General features: G+C 33.4%; 1 protein-coding gene across 2 annotated transcripts; it reads left to right on the top strand.

Moving 5' to 3' along the window:
* Window positions 1–4257: 4257 nt before the first annotated feature.
* LOC107370735 (uncharacterized) lies at window positions 4258–14647 on the top strand. Of its 2 annotated transcripts, none has more exons than XM_089269792.1 (4): window positions 4258–6646; window positions 6710–6872; window positions 7856–7965; window positions 8036–8734. In XM_089269792.1, exons 1-4 carry the CDS (start codon window positions 4366–4368, stop codon window positions 8521–8523), a joined length of 3042 nt encoding a protein of 1013 aa, XP_089125918.1. In that variant the 5' UTR covers window positions 4258–4365; the 3' UTR covers window positions 8524–8734. The 2 variants fall into 2 exon arrangements, with proteins under 2 accessions (XP_089125918.1, XP_089125919.1); XM_089269793.1 differs by lacking the exons at window positions 6710–6872; window positions 7856–7965; window positions 8036–8734 and adding exons at window positions 13218–13380; window positions 13754–13863; window positions 13940–14647 and having other exon boundaries at window positions 4304–6646.
* The last annotated feature ends 945 nt before the right edge of the window (window positions 14648–15592 follow it).

The raw sequence follows: 15592 nt of genomic DNA, 5'->3' as shown, positions 1-15592 counted from the left end.
TATCACTTCTCTTATCAACATTCAATTTACACTTTTTCTGATTTCTTTACCTCTGTTCTCTATTATCAACCCAACGCAGGTCATACATGTAGATCATGGCACGTTGTATTCAAAATCGCAAAAAGCACACTTGAAGATTCTTCCCTTGCCTGTATAGTAGACACCATCCTTAGCTAGCTCGTACCGGCATTCTATTCCATTGGTCCAATTATTCCAGCCTTGGTAGAATGACTGAAGTCTGTTCTTTTCCTTCTTCATTTCACTTACAAGCGATACTTGAGACTGATCCATAACGTTGGTTCTAGAGAAATGCAAAAAAGAGTTTGTAGTTGAAAAGTTTGATGTTACTTTGGCAAAAACACTGCCTCTTACTGGCTTATATTGCGAACTCACCAAGGAAATTAACAGAAAAGTATTTATCGAGTTCAATACCGCAAGCATAGGTTGACCATAGAGGATTGTTTGTCACGTGTGGAGTAGGTTGGCGGGTGTGGATGGCTATCTGCTGTGCTGCTTATCTCCATCCGTAGTGCGTTTGTGTTAACTCAATGGTATTCCTTCATTCACTTGTTTGCATTTACTTAAGAAGATATATAGGTTGAGTCGCAAAGAGTTAAGCGGTTCAACTATAAGCTACTTAGAATGGACACAAACATGACTCTCAATAAGCTTTTAGTTATAAGTGTTCAGTAACTCTACCTCTGCTCTTGTTTATTCACCAAAATGTCAATTCTAGTCGAAATTACTGCATCCGCTGCCATAGTAAATCCAAATAGTGAAAAAGCTGAAAAACCTGTATTGAAAATGTTCTATGCTATCCGAAAATGCGACACAATTGTTTTCGATGATAGTTTATTTTTCACCTCAGTTCTTTCTCTTTTCAGTCAGTATTTTTCGGTCTACGTCTAAATACATTAAACATAACAACTTTTCCCTTTTCCGGAAGTTAACAGTTTTATTCGTGTAAAAACTTAATGTAAATGTGTAAACTAATGTCTAAAAAATTTGGTGCCGCTAGCAAAGACCCTGACTTGAGAATATATTGTACACCAGCAATCTTGGCAAAAGAAGCTCGAGAGTGCGCCAAAAAAGATAAAAAACTTTTGGTTGTGACATCAAGCTACAATGGAATAGAAGACTTGTAGACTGGTGGTTCTCCATAAAGTTAAAGAATATAAAATGAACATTTACGACCCAATGAATTAAGATTATGCTACCCCTGGAACCATTGCAAAATAATTGGCCGAAAAATTGAATATTCGTACTGTAGGAATAGCATGTGGCAAACAAAATACAAAACTGAAAATATATGTGAAAAACTCATTGAAAAAGGCCACTGAAATATTGCGTGGAACCGCTGAATTAAAGATTGTAAAACACTACGATTACATTTCAAAAAATATGTTTAATTTCCAAATAAACCGCAAATTTCTAGTCAAAGATGGCGTTTGTTTCATTTCTATTCGTTGCCTACTTCCATCTTAAGCTCCGCCTTTTCTAGGAGATATCCCTTACTTGCTACTTATGTTGCTTACTTTAATTACAGGTCATCAGCAAAAATATAAATTGACAGAATTATGAAACGCAAAGATAAGTATTAATTGAATGTATAATCCAATAGTGCGTTCATATTTATTATAAAATATGCAGATCAAAATGGTCACAGTTAATGTTACTCAAAACTTAATTTAATCATCTAATTTTAACACATTGCCACCTTAATGCGAATGAGATTAGATCTAGGATGATCTTATGCCCTTTGAGTGTCAATAATTTGTGAGTGTTTTGGAACATGTTAATTTAATCCGATCAAGTCGAAAAATGGTCAACATACAAATATACAGATGCTCTAGTATCCTCAAATTATTAACCCAATTTAATAAATCTGACTACTTCAAAATCGAAGTAAAAGTTCCTAGTGAAAAAACGATAGAACTTTTTGCTACCCCTAATATTACTATACCGGGTGTGTTTTTCATTTTACGCCTTGCAAAACTCACGAACCATTAGTGCTACAGACCTCAGACTTCAACCATGAGATAATGCAGATTGCAAAACCTTAAACTCTAACGTTCGAGGTTATTCGCGGCAATTCTTCATTTGACCTCTAATTGACACCAGAAGGTCATTTTCTGAAATTGCAAAACCTTGCCGTTAAAAATATTCATGAAATTTTTTGAAATTTAATTGATTAAATGCATGGTATGGAATCACATATGGACTCATATCCTTTAGCCAGAATGAGTTATGAACATGTGATTAACATAATCAGTTCAGTAAAATTTTGCGATTTCATAAAATGCCTTCCGATGTCAATTTTCCAATGTTTTGTTTGTTAATATAGCCATACACAAGGTGGAAGTTACGAAAACCAAATTTTGTGCAGATCGATCAAGCCATCATGCAATCTTTGTAAAATTACATTAGAGAAGCTGATTCTCGTTTGAAAATCATCCTCAGATAGGTGCTGAATTTGTAAGCTTTGAAATCTGAGTCTTCATGCAAAAATTGCCATACCGCATTGCCATTGGTTTTTTGTGTCTCCTAAAATAGTGCCTCACTCGCTGAATATTTTCCGGTGTATGAACAGTAACTGGTCTTCCAACATTACCGACAAAACTTATGATTCTGATTTTGGCACAACAATTGAAACTTACTGTTAACAATGAATAATTTCACATTTTAGTAAAGAAAGGAAAGGGAAACAGAGAATCAGAGGGAGAAGATACATGAAATTTGATTTCTTGATGCAATCAAATTAAATATGGACTGTGAACAAGCTTTATTTTAGTGCTTAAAAATATTTTATTCTCTTGATTCTAAGACTATTTTTTAAATGTAAATAGTTTAAAATTGAAGTAGAACTAATGAACAAGGCGAGGCAAAATCGATTAAAAATTAGGAGAATGGTTGAACCTTTTTTCTCACCACTGTATTTGTATTGATAATTGTCTGATTATTATCAATTATTAATATATATTAGGTTGTCCGGCTCAATATGTCGGGACTTTTATTTTGAATATTTTATCCATTCCTGAATCAATTCAGTCAATTTATCTAAAATCATGTAAGTAGAGATTCGGAATTTGTTTGACACATATTAAACCCTTTAGACATTGGTAATTCGAAAGTAATTCGAAAAAAATCGAAAAATGGCAATTTTGTAAATTTCGAACTTTGAGGCCACATAGCGTTGTTACTGATGAAAAATTTTTCAGAGTCATTCCATTAAATTATGATAATTGGGTTAAAAATCACTTTTCTCGATTTTTATCCTGATCTCCAAGTTTTCGAGAAATGTTCGATCAAAAAAGTTTCTATCGCGAGAAAATCACAGGGGGGACCCTTAGTTTTTTAGAAAATTTTGAGCCGCACGAAATTTCATTTTTTTTATTTTTTCCTAATAAATTTCGAATTAGAAAACGGAGAATTATAAATCATGTGTCATAAAAATTCTGCATCCTTCTTTATATGATTTTCAAAAGAATTGTTTTTATTGATTTGATTATCAATAAAATATTCACATTCAAAGTCCCGACACTCTGAGCCGGACAACCTAATAAGATGAGTTTATCTGTTTAGATTACTGGCATTTCACAAAAATTATGCGATTTCTTCTAATTTTCAATCGATTTTGCCTTGCCTTACTAATGAATCACTTAACAGATCTTTCATCAAGCCACAAAAAAATAATGAAATCAATCAGGTACACCGGTACTTGTCAATATTTGTTAATAATTCTGAGGAAAAATGATTATCAATGTGAAAACACATGAATTATGGTGTTAAAAATACTTTGGGTTTGAATTTGTTTTTTGTTGTAAACAAACTTACAAGTTGTTATTTGTCTAATGTGGGTGGATTTGGTTTTAAATAATAAATAAACAATAAGTAGTTATCATCACATGTTGAATATTTTTTAGATGAATAATTGATGAAATTCCAGCTGATAAAATGTTGGACATCATTGCCTACAAGACATCATTAAATGATTTAATCAATTCAGAATTAATGAAATTGAAGATAAATTAATAAGTCAGATGAATAAGTAAATTGATGATCTAGTCAAATCATATTTCTCGTACAAAACGATCAGATTAGTTGATGAAAGTAGCAATATTTAATTAATCATTAGACTTTCACACCTCATAATTTGAATAAGATTAAAACTTGAATTATCTTCTGACACCCATCTGGGTGCTAATAATTTTTTGAGATAAAATGTTCCAACACAATTAATCAATTCCAGATTCTTTTTATTCAAATAAAAGTAAAAAAGTATTTCAAGCAGTTTATTTCATTGCAATTTAGTATTGAAGCAACTCTTCACAACTTAAACATCGGACATCAACAATTCATTCCAATATGAAGATTGATCTCAACTTTTCTTTTTTAGCATGTTTTCTTTATTTAATTAATTCTATTATTTGTGATGATTTCAAATGCCCTGAAAGGGGTAAAGTCGGTGAATTGAAAGTTCCAAATGTTCTCAGTTTGATTGATAAACAAACCGGTTATCGTTCGTCTGTTGAAATTTCTAATTCGATTTATTATAACACCTTGGTCCATGATTATTTTGATGGGAAAAATAATGTTGGATATATTGACTTGGAGCAAACCATCCATGATACAATGAGTCGTAGTTATTATTATCATTCAACAGAGGAAAAGATTACTGTTCGGGGAAATACATGTAATAGATTGGACTTGACCCAGAATGGGAAAATTACTTCGATCAAAGAATGGTTTGAACCAAAAGATATTGTCGATAACTCAGAAATGTTTAAAGATTTGGTTCATTTGGGACCAACAGGATTGATGATTTATGCCAACAGTATAAGTGATAAAGCTTCATTCGTAGGATCCGAACTGATTGAAGGTCGTACTGTTAATCATTGGTTTTATTGTACCAATCCTAATGGACCTTACATTGACTTTTACTTTGATGTTAAGACCTCATTGCCTCATCGGTTCTCGTTGTATTATCCTGAATGGATTGAAACTCAGGAGGTCATTTCAGTAAATGAAACTCAAACAGTTAAAAATCAAGTTGATTCCAAGTCAAAATATGTTTATAACTTTTACATGTTCGAACCGTTGGTCATAACATCAGATGACGCCATTCAATATCCATTGGGTTATGGATGTGCGCGGAAAGGTACTCGCCCATCTACACCTTTACCAGATTTTAGTAAAGTTAAAGAGTTTACTATGGACATGGAAGCGATACTAACATATCCTGATAGTGACCCTATCAAATCAACTGCTCGAGTAATGAAACGAGGCGATGTTATTTCATACGAAATTCAAGAAGATACTGATTTCGTTCGTTCTATTGAAATGCCTCCGCCTTTGGGACGATTTGAAGTTGATGAACACACCGGTCGATGTAGATATTTGACGTCAGATTATTCGTCTGATGTTACACTAATCACTCGTTGGCCTTTCCATCAAGATCGCGGTTTCAATCTATTTTACTATCTAGTAATGAAACCAACTCGAGATCATGCACCAACTTTCATTGGTGAAATACCTTTAGGACCATTACGAGTGGAAGAATACAGAGCTGCTAACTTCTTCTCAAATAGAGTGGATGCTATTGTCGACTATTATTATACACAGAACACCAGTAATACTGTTCCAAGTAAAGTCATATTTACCAAAGATCGAAATGATTATTATTATGATTCCATTGATGCCCCAACTCAAGTTGAAGTAACCATAGTTAATTATGAAGATGGTTACATTTATTATGAAGATCGATTCGATGTTTCTGGTTGTTATGAAGAACCTGAAAGCTATACTTGGTTTCAACTTTTCATTTCTAATCCTTGGACGAGTGAATACAATCTTGAACAAATCAAAGAAACAACAGAAACATACTTGACTTCATTCATTCCAATAACTCGTATTGGTGAAATTCATGTACAACAAGTTGATTCTAATGTTTATATTACTGTTAAGCTCTATGATCGTGTACATTTTATTGAGGCTTATCGTCGTTCGAATCAATATACTGTTATGAATCCTTCAAATATTGTACAAAGATTCAAAGTCGAGGACTGTGAACAACTTTGCAGTGCAAATCCCGACTGCAATGATTTCAGTTATTGTGATGATTACGATTGTTCAATTTTCACAGATCATTATGAATGGGCACAAAAAGAATACAAACCTGGATGCACTTACTATACCAGATCAATAACGGAGGTCACTCCATTGGTCAATAAAAATTATTTGTCGACAATGGAACATGTGTTGCAACAGATAAGGAATAAAATCTCATCAGGGGAATTTGTTCTAGACATATCTGGACTAACAATTGAAGATTTGTTCGTTGTGAATGGACCTGAAGAGATTGGTGATATAGCCCAGGAACTACATACAAGTGGGTCAACTCCTTTAAGAGCTGAAGATTTTCCGATGTTAAGCTCTAATCGTCATTTCAATGAAGCACAATTCAAGATGGAGAAAAGTTCTCTTCAAGATTGTTTCATGGCTTGTGTCAATGACGATGATTGTAACACACTTTCATATTGTATTGACCAAAATAAGGAATGTATTTTGAGTGGAGAAACATCGAGTTCTTTGAAAGACTCACTTGAAGACAAAACAAGTCATGCAGATGGATGCAACATCTATCAAAGTAAATATACTGTCGCATTCATTTGTGTTCTTGTACTAATTTCATTTCTCAATTCCAATTTAGAATCATTTATGAATCTGTTCCATGAGTATCCTGGCAAAAGTCTAGTTCTGGATGCCGTCTCAACCATAAAAAATGTAGCGATTGGTGATTGTGCTAAAACATGTGCTCAATCAAGTGATTTCAATTGTGAATCATTTGATTATTGCCGAGATAATTATCAAAGGTAAACTTATACGAATATACCTTATATGAATAATGAACTTGACTGAAAATCATAAATAGTTAATTTAAAAGCTCTTATAACAAATAGTCAAATAACAGGTGTTCAAACGGGTAGGTTAAACTTTGGGGCTTTATATCTCGAAAAATAGGTGGACGATCGTGATCATTTTAATTTTATATTAATTAGCTTTACCAGGAATTTGAGAATGTCTTAAAGACAGAGTAATTAGAAGCGAAACAAAAGCGCTCACCCGACTCGAAAAAGCAGTTTATAATGGGATTATAACATTTCAATGGAAACTTGTCAATAATTTATAGCTGTATTTTTGAAAATCGTCTAATAGCGTTAATTTTAAAAAGGTGAGGGTATTTTGAGCACACATATCATTAATTCCTGATAAAAATCTATTTATATACAAATCTTCAGATCAATAAACAAATCCGTTCTAAAGATATAGCCGTTTACTTTTTGACCTACCCGTTTGAACACCTAGTAAATATTACATGAGATACAGAGAAATGCTGTAAGATATATTCTTGAGAGTCTATGAACTGCAAATTTAAATATTGGTAATAAGCATAAGTTAACGCACAGGCTACTCTTGAACTATTTAAGAGTTTAATTGAGATAAGTTTCATGGATTGTAAGCAAATCATTTGAATCATCATAACTAATGAGAAAGGAAAACAATCTTAATTGCATAGTAAGACTGAATATTGCACTGATCTATCAATCACAGAATATGTAATGGTGAAAGGACGGATAGCAATAGCTCTTGTATTTCATTAGTTTATTAATATTTCAAAAACGAAACAGTTGGATAGGTTATAACTTAGGACAAGTTAGTGCACTACTTTAAAAACTCAAAATGATGCCTAGAGTATAATATTATTGATAATGATACTCGTAAAGTTTTTGCAATATTATTGTCAATACGAATGATTCTAATGAATTTTCATTGTATTTTTTTCAACTGCTTCCAGAAATGAATCTGTCTGCTTCTTACATGTTAACCACATTGAGATAGATGCAGTTCATCAAATAAATGCAACAAACTGGAAGGCGGCTGAATCTGGATGTTCCCATTATTCAAGTAAAAAACTTAACTTTAATCTAACATTTTGGCTAACATTTACTAATTATTCAATCTATTACTTTAACAGAAAAATCTGAACTTGATTATGAACATAAAGTTGGGCTTGCATTGAAAGATAACATGGAAGAATCAATTGTTGGAACCTTTGACCATTTATCATTAGAACACTGTGCTTCCAGATGCAATTCAGATCCTAATTGTTTTACTCTCGAGTTTTGTCAATCAATTGACTATAATCAAGTCTCCGATAGCAGTGTTTCATTGACGAGTTGTACATTGACAAACTTGAAACCAAGTAATGCCAATCAACTTGGGCTCTTTGAAGAAACAAAAAGCACCAAAAAAATTTGTTCAATTTACATAAATCACAATAAGATCACAGGAAAAAGTAAAACTGACCCACAGCCATCTGCATTAATAATGCCAGATGAAGCACCAACTAAATCGGGCAATTTGAAGATAGCATTTGGATTGGGGACAATAGTCTGTTTAATGGCCTTTGCTGGTGGATTCATTGGATTTAAATTTGCTGCTAGAAAAGGAATCATTTCATAGATGATTCTGCATCAATTCTTATTACAATATTACAATTATTCTGTATTTAAAAAATCTTAAAATATAAATTTCATATTTTCTCTTTTATTATCGAAGAAATTATGTAATCACCCAGGTCAGAACTCGATACTAACTGAACTTTATTCACCAAATTTGGTCCAACTGATTGTAAAGTATCAAATGCTAACATAAATGAGTTTATTGAGTTTGATCTTGTCTTTGTGTCACTTGAAGTTATTTGATGTGGCTGGCTTTTTTTGCCGAATTCACATCATATTATTCTGTGTGAGTACCAAGAAGTTAAATACAAGAAATCAAAGGGATCCTGAATCTAGAATTTAGATTATTGTAGCTTAAATAGAATCAAGTTTCTAAGAATTGTGGCGACTATGAAAATCAATGGCTCAGTGGGACGAACACTGGAGTTGCCAGTGAAAAATGGCAGAAAAAAATGAGTTTATTAGTCATCATCAAGACGAAATAAAGTTTCGATAAGAAATTTATACACAGGATGCTTCCAGATAATCAATGATGAGTACTTTGAACTATGAATAAATCGAATGTTTATGATAAATAATTATCTGTGATTGAATTTATTCTCAATTTTATTGCATTGATACTTTAGCACGAGATTGTAGTAAACAATAAGTAACTATCATTTATTGTTAGCAGTTTAGGTTGATGTAATGCTAATTATGAGAACTGAATTGAAAAGACTAATGCATTTAAAGATGAAAACACGAATTGATAATATCATTCGATTAATATGATTCCATGATATTCAATATTATCAAGATAATCAATAAACTTTGATCAAAGCCAATGAAGGTGACAATGATTGATCTATTAATCTTAATTTCACACATTTTGACCTTAAACAGCAACAAAGATTAAAACTTAGTTAATCTTTTCAACACCTTTGCTTGGCCCCACTAGCATGGCTTAACGCCCCTTTCAGTACCAATAAATAAATGGTTCAAATAAATTTTCTTTACAGTTTTTCGATTTATGAACAATCTCTTTGATATTCAATCTAACCTAATTCTTGCGAATCACAATGGAATCAAAGACCAGAATTGATCTCAACTTTTACTTTTTACTTTTTTTTCTTTACTCAATTAGTTCTATTATTTGTGATGATTTTAAATGCCCTGAAAGGGATAAAGTTGGTGAATTGAAAGTTCCAAATGTTCTCGGTTTGATTGATAAGCAAACAGGTTATCGTGCTTCTGTTGAAGTTATTAATCCAACTCGAAACAATTTGGTCCATGATTATTATGATTGGCAAAACAATGTTGGATTTGTTGACTTGGAAGCGACCATTCAAGATAAAATGAATCGACGTTATTATTATCATTCGGCAGAGGAAAAGATTGCTGTTCGAGAAAATATATGTACAAGGTTGGACTTGACACATAACGAGAAAGTTGAGTCGATCAAAGATTGGTTTGAACCGAGTGATATTGTCGCTAGCTCAGAGATGTTTAAAGATTTTGTTCATTTGGGACCAACAGGATTGATGATCTATGCCAACAGTATAAGTGATAAAGCTTCCTTCATTGGATCTGAACTGATTGAAGGTCGTGCTGTCAATCATTGGTTTTATTGTACCAATCCTAATGGACCTTACATTGACTTTTACTTTGATGTTAAGACCTCATTGCCTTATCGGTTCTCGTTGTATTATCCTAAATGGATTGAAACTCAGGTGATTTCAGTAAATGAAACCCAAACAGTTAAAAAGCAAGTTGATTCCGAGTCGAAATATGTTTATAACTTTTACATGTTCGAACCGCTAGTCATATCATCAGACGAACCTATTCCATATCCACTGAGTTATGGGTGTGCCCGAAAAAATACTCGGGCATCTACTCCATTACCAGATTTCAGTAAAGTTAAAGAGTTTACAATGGACATGGAAGCAGTGCTAGCCTATTCTAATCGTGACCCTATGAAATCGAATGCTCGTTTAATGAAACGAGGCGATGTTATTTCATACGAAATCCAAGAAGGAACTGATTTCTATCGCCACATTGAAATGCCACCTCCTTTAGGAAGATTTGAAGTTGATGAACACACCGGTAGATGTAAATATTTGTTAGAAGATTATTCGTCTGATGTTACTTTAGGCACGTATTGGCCTTATTCTAAATCTAAATATAATTCTGGCTTCAATTTATTGTACTATCTAGTAATGAAACCACCTCAACAATACGCACCAACTTTCATTGGTGAGATTCCTTTAGGACCATTTCGAGTGGAAGAATACAGATCAACAAACTTTTTCAATGATTATGTTGATGCCATTATTGACTATTATTATACTCTGAATACGAGTGATTATATTCCAAGTAAAGTCATATTCACCCAAGATAGAAGTGATGATTACTATGATCGCGTGGACGCTCCCCCTCAAGTCGAAGTAACCCTCATTAATTACCAAGACAGTAACATTGATTATGAAGATCGATTCGACGTTTCTGGTTGCTATGAACAACCTGGAAACTTCACTTGGTTTCAACTTCTCTTTTCAAACCCTTATACGAGTGAATACAATCTTGAACAAATCAAAGATGAAACAGAAGAATACTTGGCTTCATTCATTCCAATAACTCGAATTGGTGAAATTCATGCACAACAAGCTGATTATATTAGGGGCTTAGGTAAGTCCCGATTCTCGGTATGTTAGAATGGTCTAATAAAGATGGCGCTAACGTTAAATCATAGTTAATATATAATAGCTTAATTTTCTGCAATTTCATTAATTTTCGATCTAAACCTAGTTTTTAATAGCCAAAAATCAAATATGGATCCAGTTGAATACAGATCAGCAATAAAGTTTCATTTTCTTGATGGGTTATCTCTAAGTGAAGTGAAGACAAAGTTGCAAAAAGTTTATAGTGATAAGTGCCCAGCTCCATCAACTATCGATCGACTCTATCGGGAGTATCGTTTAGGTCGTACGAGCGTCAGAGATGAGCCTAGATCGGGCCGACCCCTCGAGATCGACTATTCGAAATTAATTGACCCTGTAAGAGAACTAGTCCAGTCTGAAAGAAAAGTTTCTATCGAAAGTCTATCCTCAAAGTTCAAGGTATCTACCTGGACTATGCAAAAAATTTTAACTGAGGACCTTGGCTTAAAAAAGCTCTCCACATCTTGGGTTCCTCACAAGTTGACTGACGCTCACAAATGCAAAAGGTATCAAATGTCAACTGAAGCTTTGGATGTCTACGAACAGCAGCCAACGACATTTCTCAAAGCCCTAATTACTATGGATGAGACTTGGGTGTATACCGTTAATCCTGGTATTGGAGCTGAAGCTGCTGAATGGGTATCTTCGAAGTCAGAGCTGTCGAAGCGCATCAAAGTCAACCAAAATACGCCTAAAGCAATGGCCTGTGTCTGGTGGGATTCTGAGGGGATCTTGCTGATTGAGTGGATGAAAAAGGGTGAAAACGTGAAGGGAGAAGAGTACAGAAGGCAGTTAGAGAAAGTCGCATCGATTTTGGAGCAAAAGAGACCAAATAGGCCACGTAGAAAGCCGCTCTTCTTACAAGACAACGCGAGCTGCCATAAAGCGAAAGAAACTATAGCTAAAATTGCAGAATTAGGTTGGAAAACTGTATCCCACCCCCCTTTTTCACCAGACATGGCCCCCAGCGACTTTTTCCTCTTTTCAGCGCTCAAAAGATTCTTAAGAAAAAGAGAGGACACGTCTTTAGACGAAACAAAGTCTGCCGTCGAGGACTTTTTTGAATCGAAGCCTCCCGAATGGTACCTTTATGGCCTAGCGCAACTTCCTGGTAAATGGCAGGCCTGCATAGATGTAGAAGGAGACTACTTCTCAAAATAAGCTAAAAAAGTTAGTCCTTCATACCGAGAATCGGGACTTACCTAAGCCCCTAATAATATATATGTTACTGTTAAGCTTTATGATCGTGTACATTTCATTGAGGCTTATCGTCGTTTTTTTAACAGAAAAATTATGAATCCTTCAAATATCGTAAAACGATTCAAAGTCGAGGATTGTGAACAACTGTGCAGTTCAACTCAAAATTGTTTCCATTTTAGTTATTGTTCGGATTATGATTGTTCAATTTTTGTTCAAACAAATCTTTATTATGAGAATGCCGACACAGCCCACAAAGAGGACTGCAAATCTTATTCAAGAGATTCAAAGGTTGATGTTACACCATTGGTTAGAACAAATTATTTGTCGACAATACCACACGTATTACAACAGATAAGGAATAAAGTCTCAGCAGGCGAATTTCGTTTAGACAGTGTTGGCTTATCAGCTGAAGATTTGTTCGTTGTGAGTGGGCCTGAAGAGATTGGTGATATTTCCCAGGAACTACATTTGAGGGGTTCCAGGCCATTGAGAACTGATGATTTTCCGATGATAAACACTAATCGTCTTTTCAATGAAGCACAATTCAAGATGGAGAAAAGTACCCTTCAAGATTGTTTCATGGCTTGTTTAAATGACGATGATTGTAATACACTTTCATATTGTATCGATCAGAATAAGGAATGTATTCTGAGTGGAGAAACATCGAGTTCATTGAAAGACGCCCTTGAAGGCAAAACAAGTCATGCAGATGGATGTAACATCTATCAAAGTAAATATACTGTCACATTAACTTAATTTGTATTTCGTATATTAATTTTTTTCTTCAATCTCAATTTAGAATCATTTATGAATCTATTCCATGAGTATCCTGGCAAAAGTCTAGTTCTTGATGCCATCTCAACCATAAAAAATGTACCAATTGGTGACTGTGCTAAAAGATGTGCTCAATCAAATGATTTCAATTGTGAATCATTTGACTATTGTCAAGATAATGATCAACGGTAAGTCGAAGCTTCAATTAACCTGATCAGAATATTTTTAATTTCTTAGATGAACCATGAACTTGAATTTAAACCATAATTATTGTTGTAAAATCAAATCGGTCACAATCATGACAATTGACTGAATTATAATACCGGAACAAATTTCCGATGAAAGCTGTTGAATTATTTTTTTATTTTCAATTAAAAGAGATGAAATTACTACGTATTAATAATCTTTCGAGCATGGTTACAGCTTCCAACTTAAATATGATAATATATTATTAATAATGATACTTTTAAAGTCATTTTGATTTTATTTTTGATTGCATTTATGAATAGTTTTAATGAATTTTAATTTTGTTTTTGTCCCGATTCCTTATACCCGAAACAGAAATGAAACTATTTGCTTCTTACATGTTAACCACATTGAAGTTGATAAAGTTCATCAAATAAATGCAACAAACTGGAAGTTGGCTGAGTCTGGATGTTCCCATTATTCAAGTGAGAACCTTGACTCAAATATTGTTTTAGATCTGATTAATATTTACTAATTGTCCAATCTTTTTTGCTTGAATAGAAAAATCTGAACTTGATTATGAACACAAAGTTGGACTTGCATTGAAAGATAATATGAAAGAATCAATTGTTGGAACCTTTGACCATTTATCACTAGAACACTGTGCTTCCAGATGCAATTCAGATCCTAATTGTTTTACTCTTGAATTCTGTGAAACAATTTATTATAAGAAAATTGCCGATAGTAGTGTTCCGTTAACGAGTTGTTCATTGACCAACTTGAAGCCAAGTAATGCCAATCAACTTGGGCTCTTTGAAGAAACAAAAAGCAACAAAATTTGTTCAATTTACATAAATCACAATAAGATCACAGGAAAAAGTAAAACTGATCCACAGCCATCTGCATTAATAACTAAATCTGAATCATCAACTAAATCGGGCAATTTGAAGATAGCAATTGGATTGGGGACAATAGTCTGCTTAATGGCGTTTGTTGGTGGATTCATTGGATATAAATTTGCTGCTAAAAAAGGATTCATTTCATAAACTAACTTATCAGAGGAAAACTGAAGATGAATGTTTATGAATCATTCATTCTTGATCAACATGATACATTTTTGCAATATATTATGTAGTTTATTTTGTATCAATGCAATGTAATGTAGCTCTTTATAATACTTTTTATACTTCAATGCTTCCAAAGGTCTTGTTTGTTCTGGTATTGCTTTTTAAAACGATATAAATAATATTATCATTGAGAAAAAAAGAATTTCTGCTTTATTTCCACTCGGGTCAAAACTCAGTCTGAACAATTAGCATCGAATTATTTACATTTAGTAGAAATATGAATACTATGAATCCTTAAGTTAACAAAATCGCAGGTGTTTTTCATAGTCAGTAGTAAATGCAAGTACCAATAAAATGGAACTTTATTTTTTGAGTGTTGTTTTTTTCAAAAAAATGTGTTCGAGATTCTGACACATAAAAATTAACTTAATTCTGATCATTCATTCCAATAACTTGCATTGGTGAAACTCATGCACAACAAGTTGATTCGAATGTATATGTTACTGTTAAGCTTTATGATCGTGTACATTTCATTGAGGCTTATAGTCGTTCGAATCAATATACTATTATGGAACCTGCAAATATTGTGCAAAGATTCAAAGTTGAAAACTGTACAGAACTTTGCAGTGCAAACCCATACCCCATCTTGACCAGAAAATATACAAACCAGGATGCACAAATTATAAAAGATGGGTAACGGAGGGAACTCCATCCCTCGATACTATAATAAGTATTCGTTGACAATGCCACACGTATTGCAACAGATAAGGAATAAAGTCTCAGCAGGAGAATTTCGTTTAGACAGTGTTGGCGACAGTTGAAGATTTGTTCATTACGAATTGACCTGAAGAAATTGGTGGTATTTCCCAGAAACTACATTCAAGCGATATCAAACCTTTAAGAGCTGATGATTTTCCAATGATTTTCCAAAACACTAATCGTCATCTCAATAAAGCACAATTCAAGATGGAGAAAAGTACTCTTCAAGATTGTTTCATGGCTTGTGCAAATGATGATGATTGTAATACACTTTCATATTGTGTTAACCAGAATAAGGAATGTATTCTGAGTGGAGAAACATCGAGTTCATTGAAAGACACACTCGACCACAAGACAAGTCATGCAGATGGATGCAATATCTATCAAA

This window comes from Tetranychus urticae, chromosome 3 (assembly GCF_039701765.1).
Source record: "Tetranychus urticae isolate SD_2017Ah chromosome 3, NJAU_TeUrti_SD_1.0, whole genome shotgun sequence".
Lineage (NCBI taxonomy): Eukaryota > Metazoa > Arthropoda > Arachnida > Trombidiformes > Tetranychidae > Tetranychus > Tetranychus urticae.
Note: the sequence above shows the minus strand (reverse complement) of the source record. Positions and strands in the feature narration are given on the sequence as shown.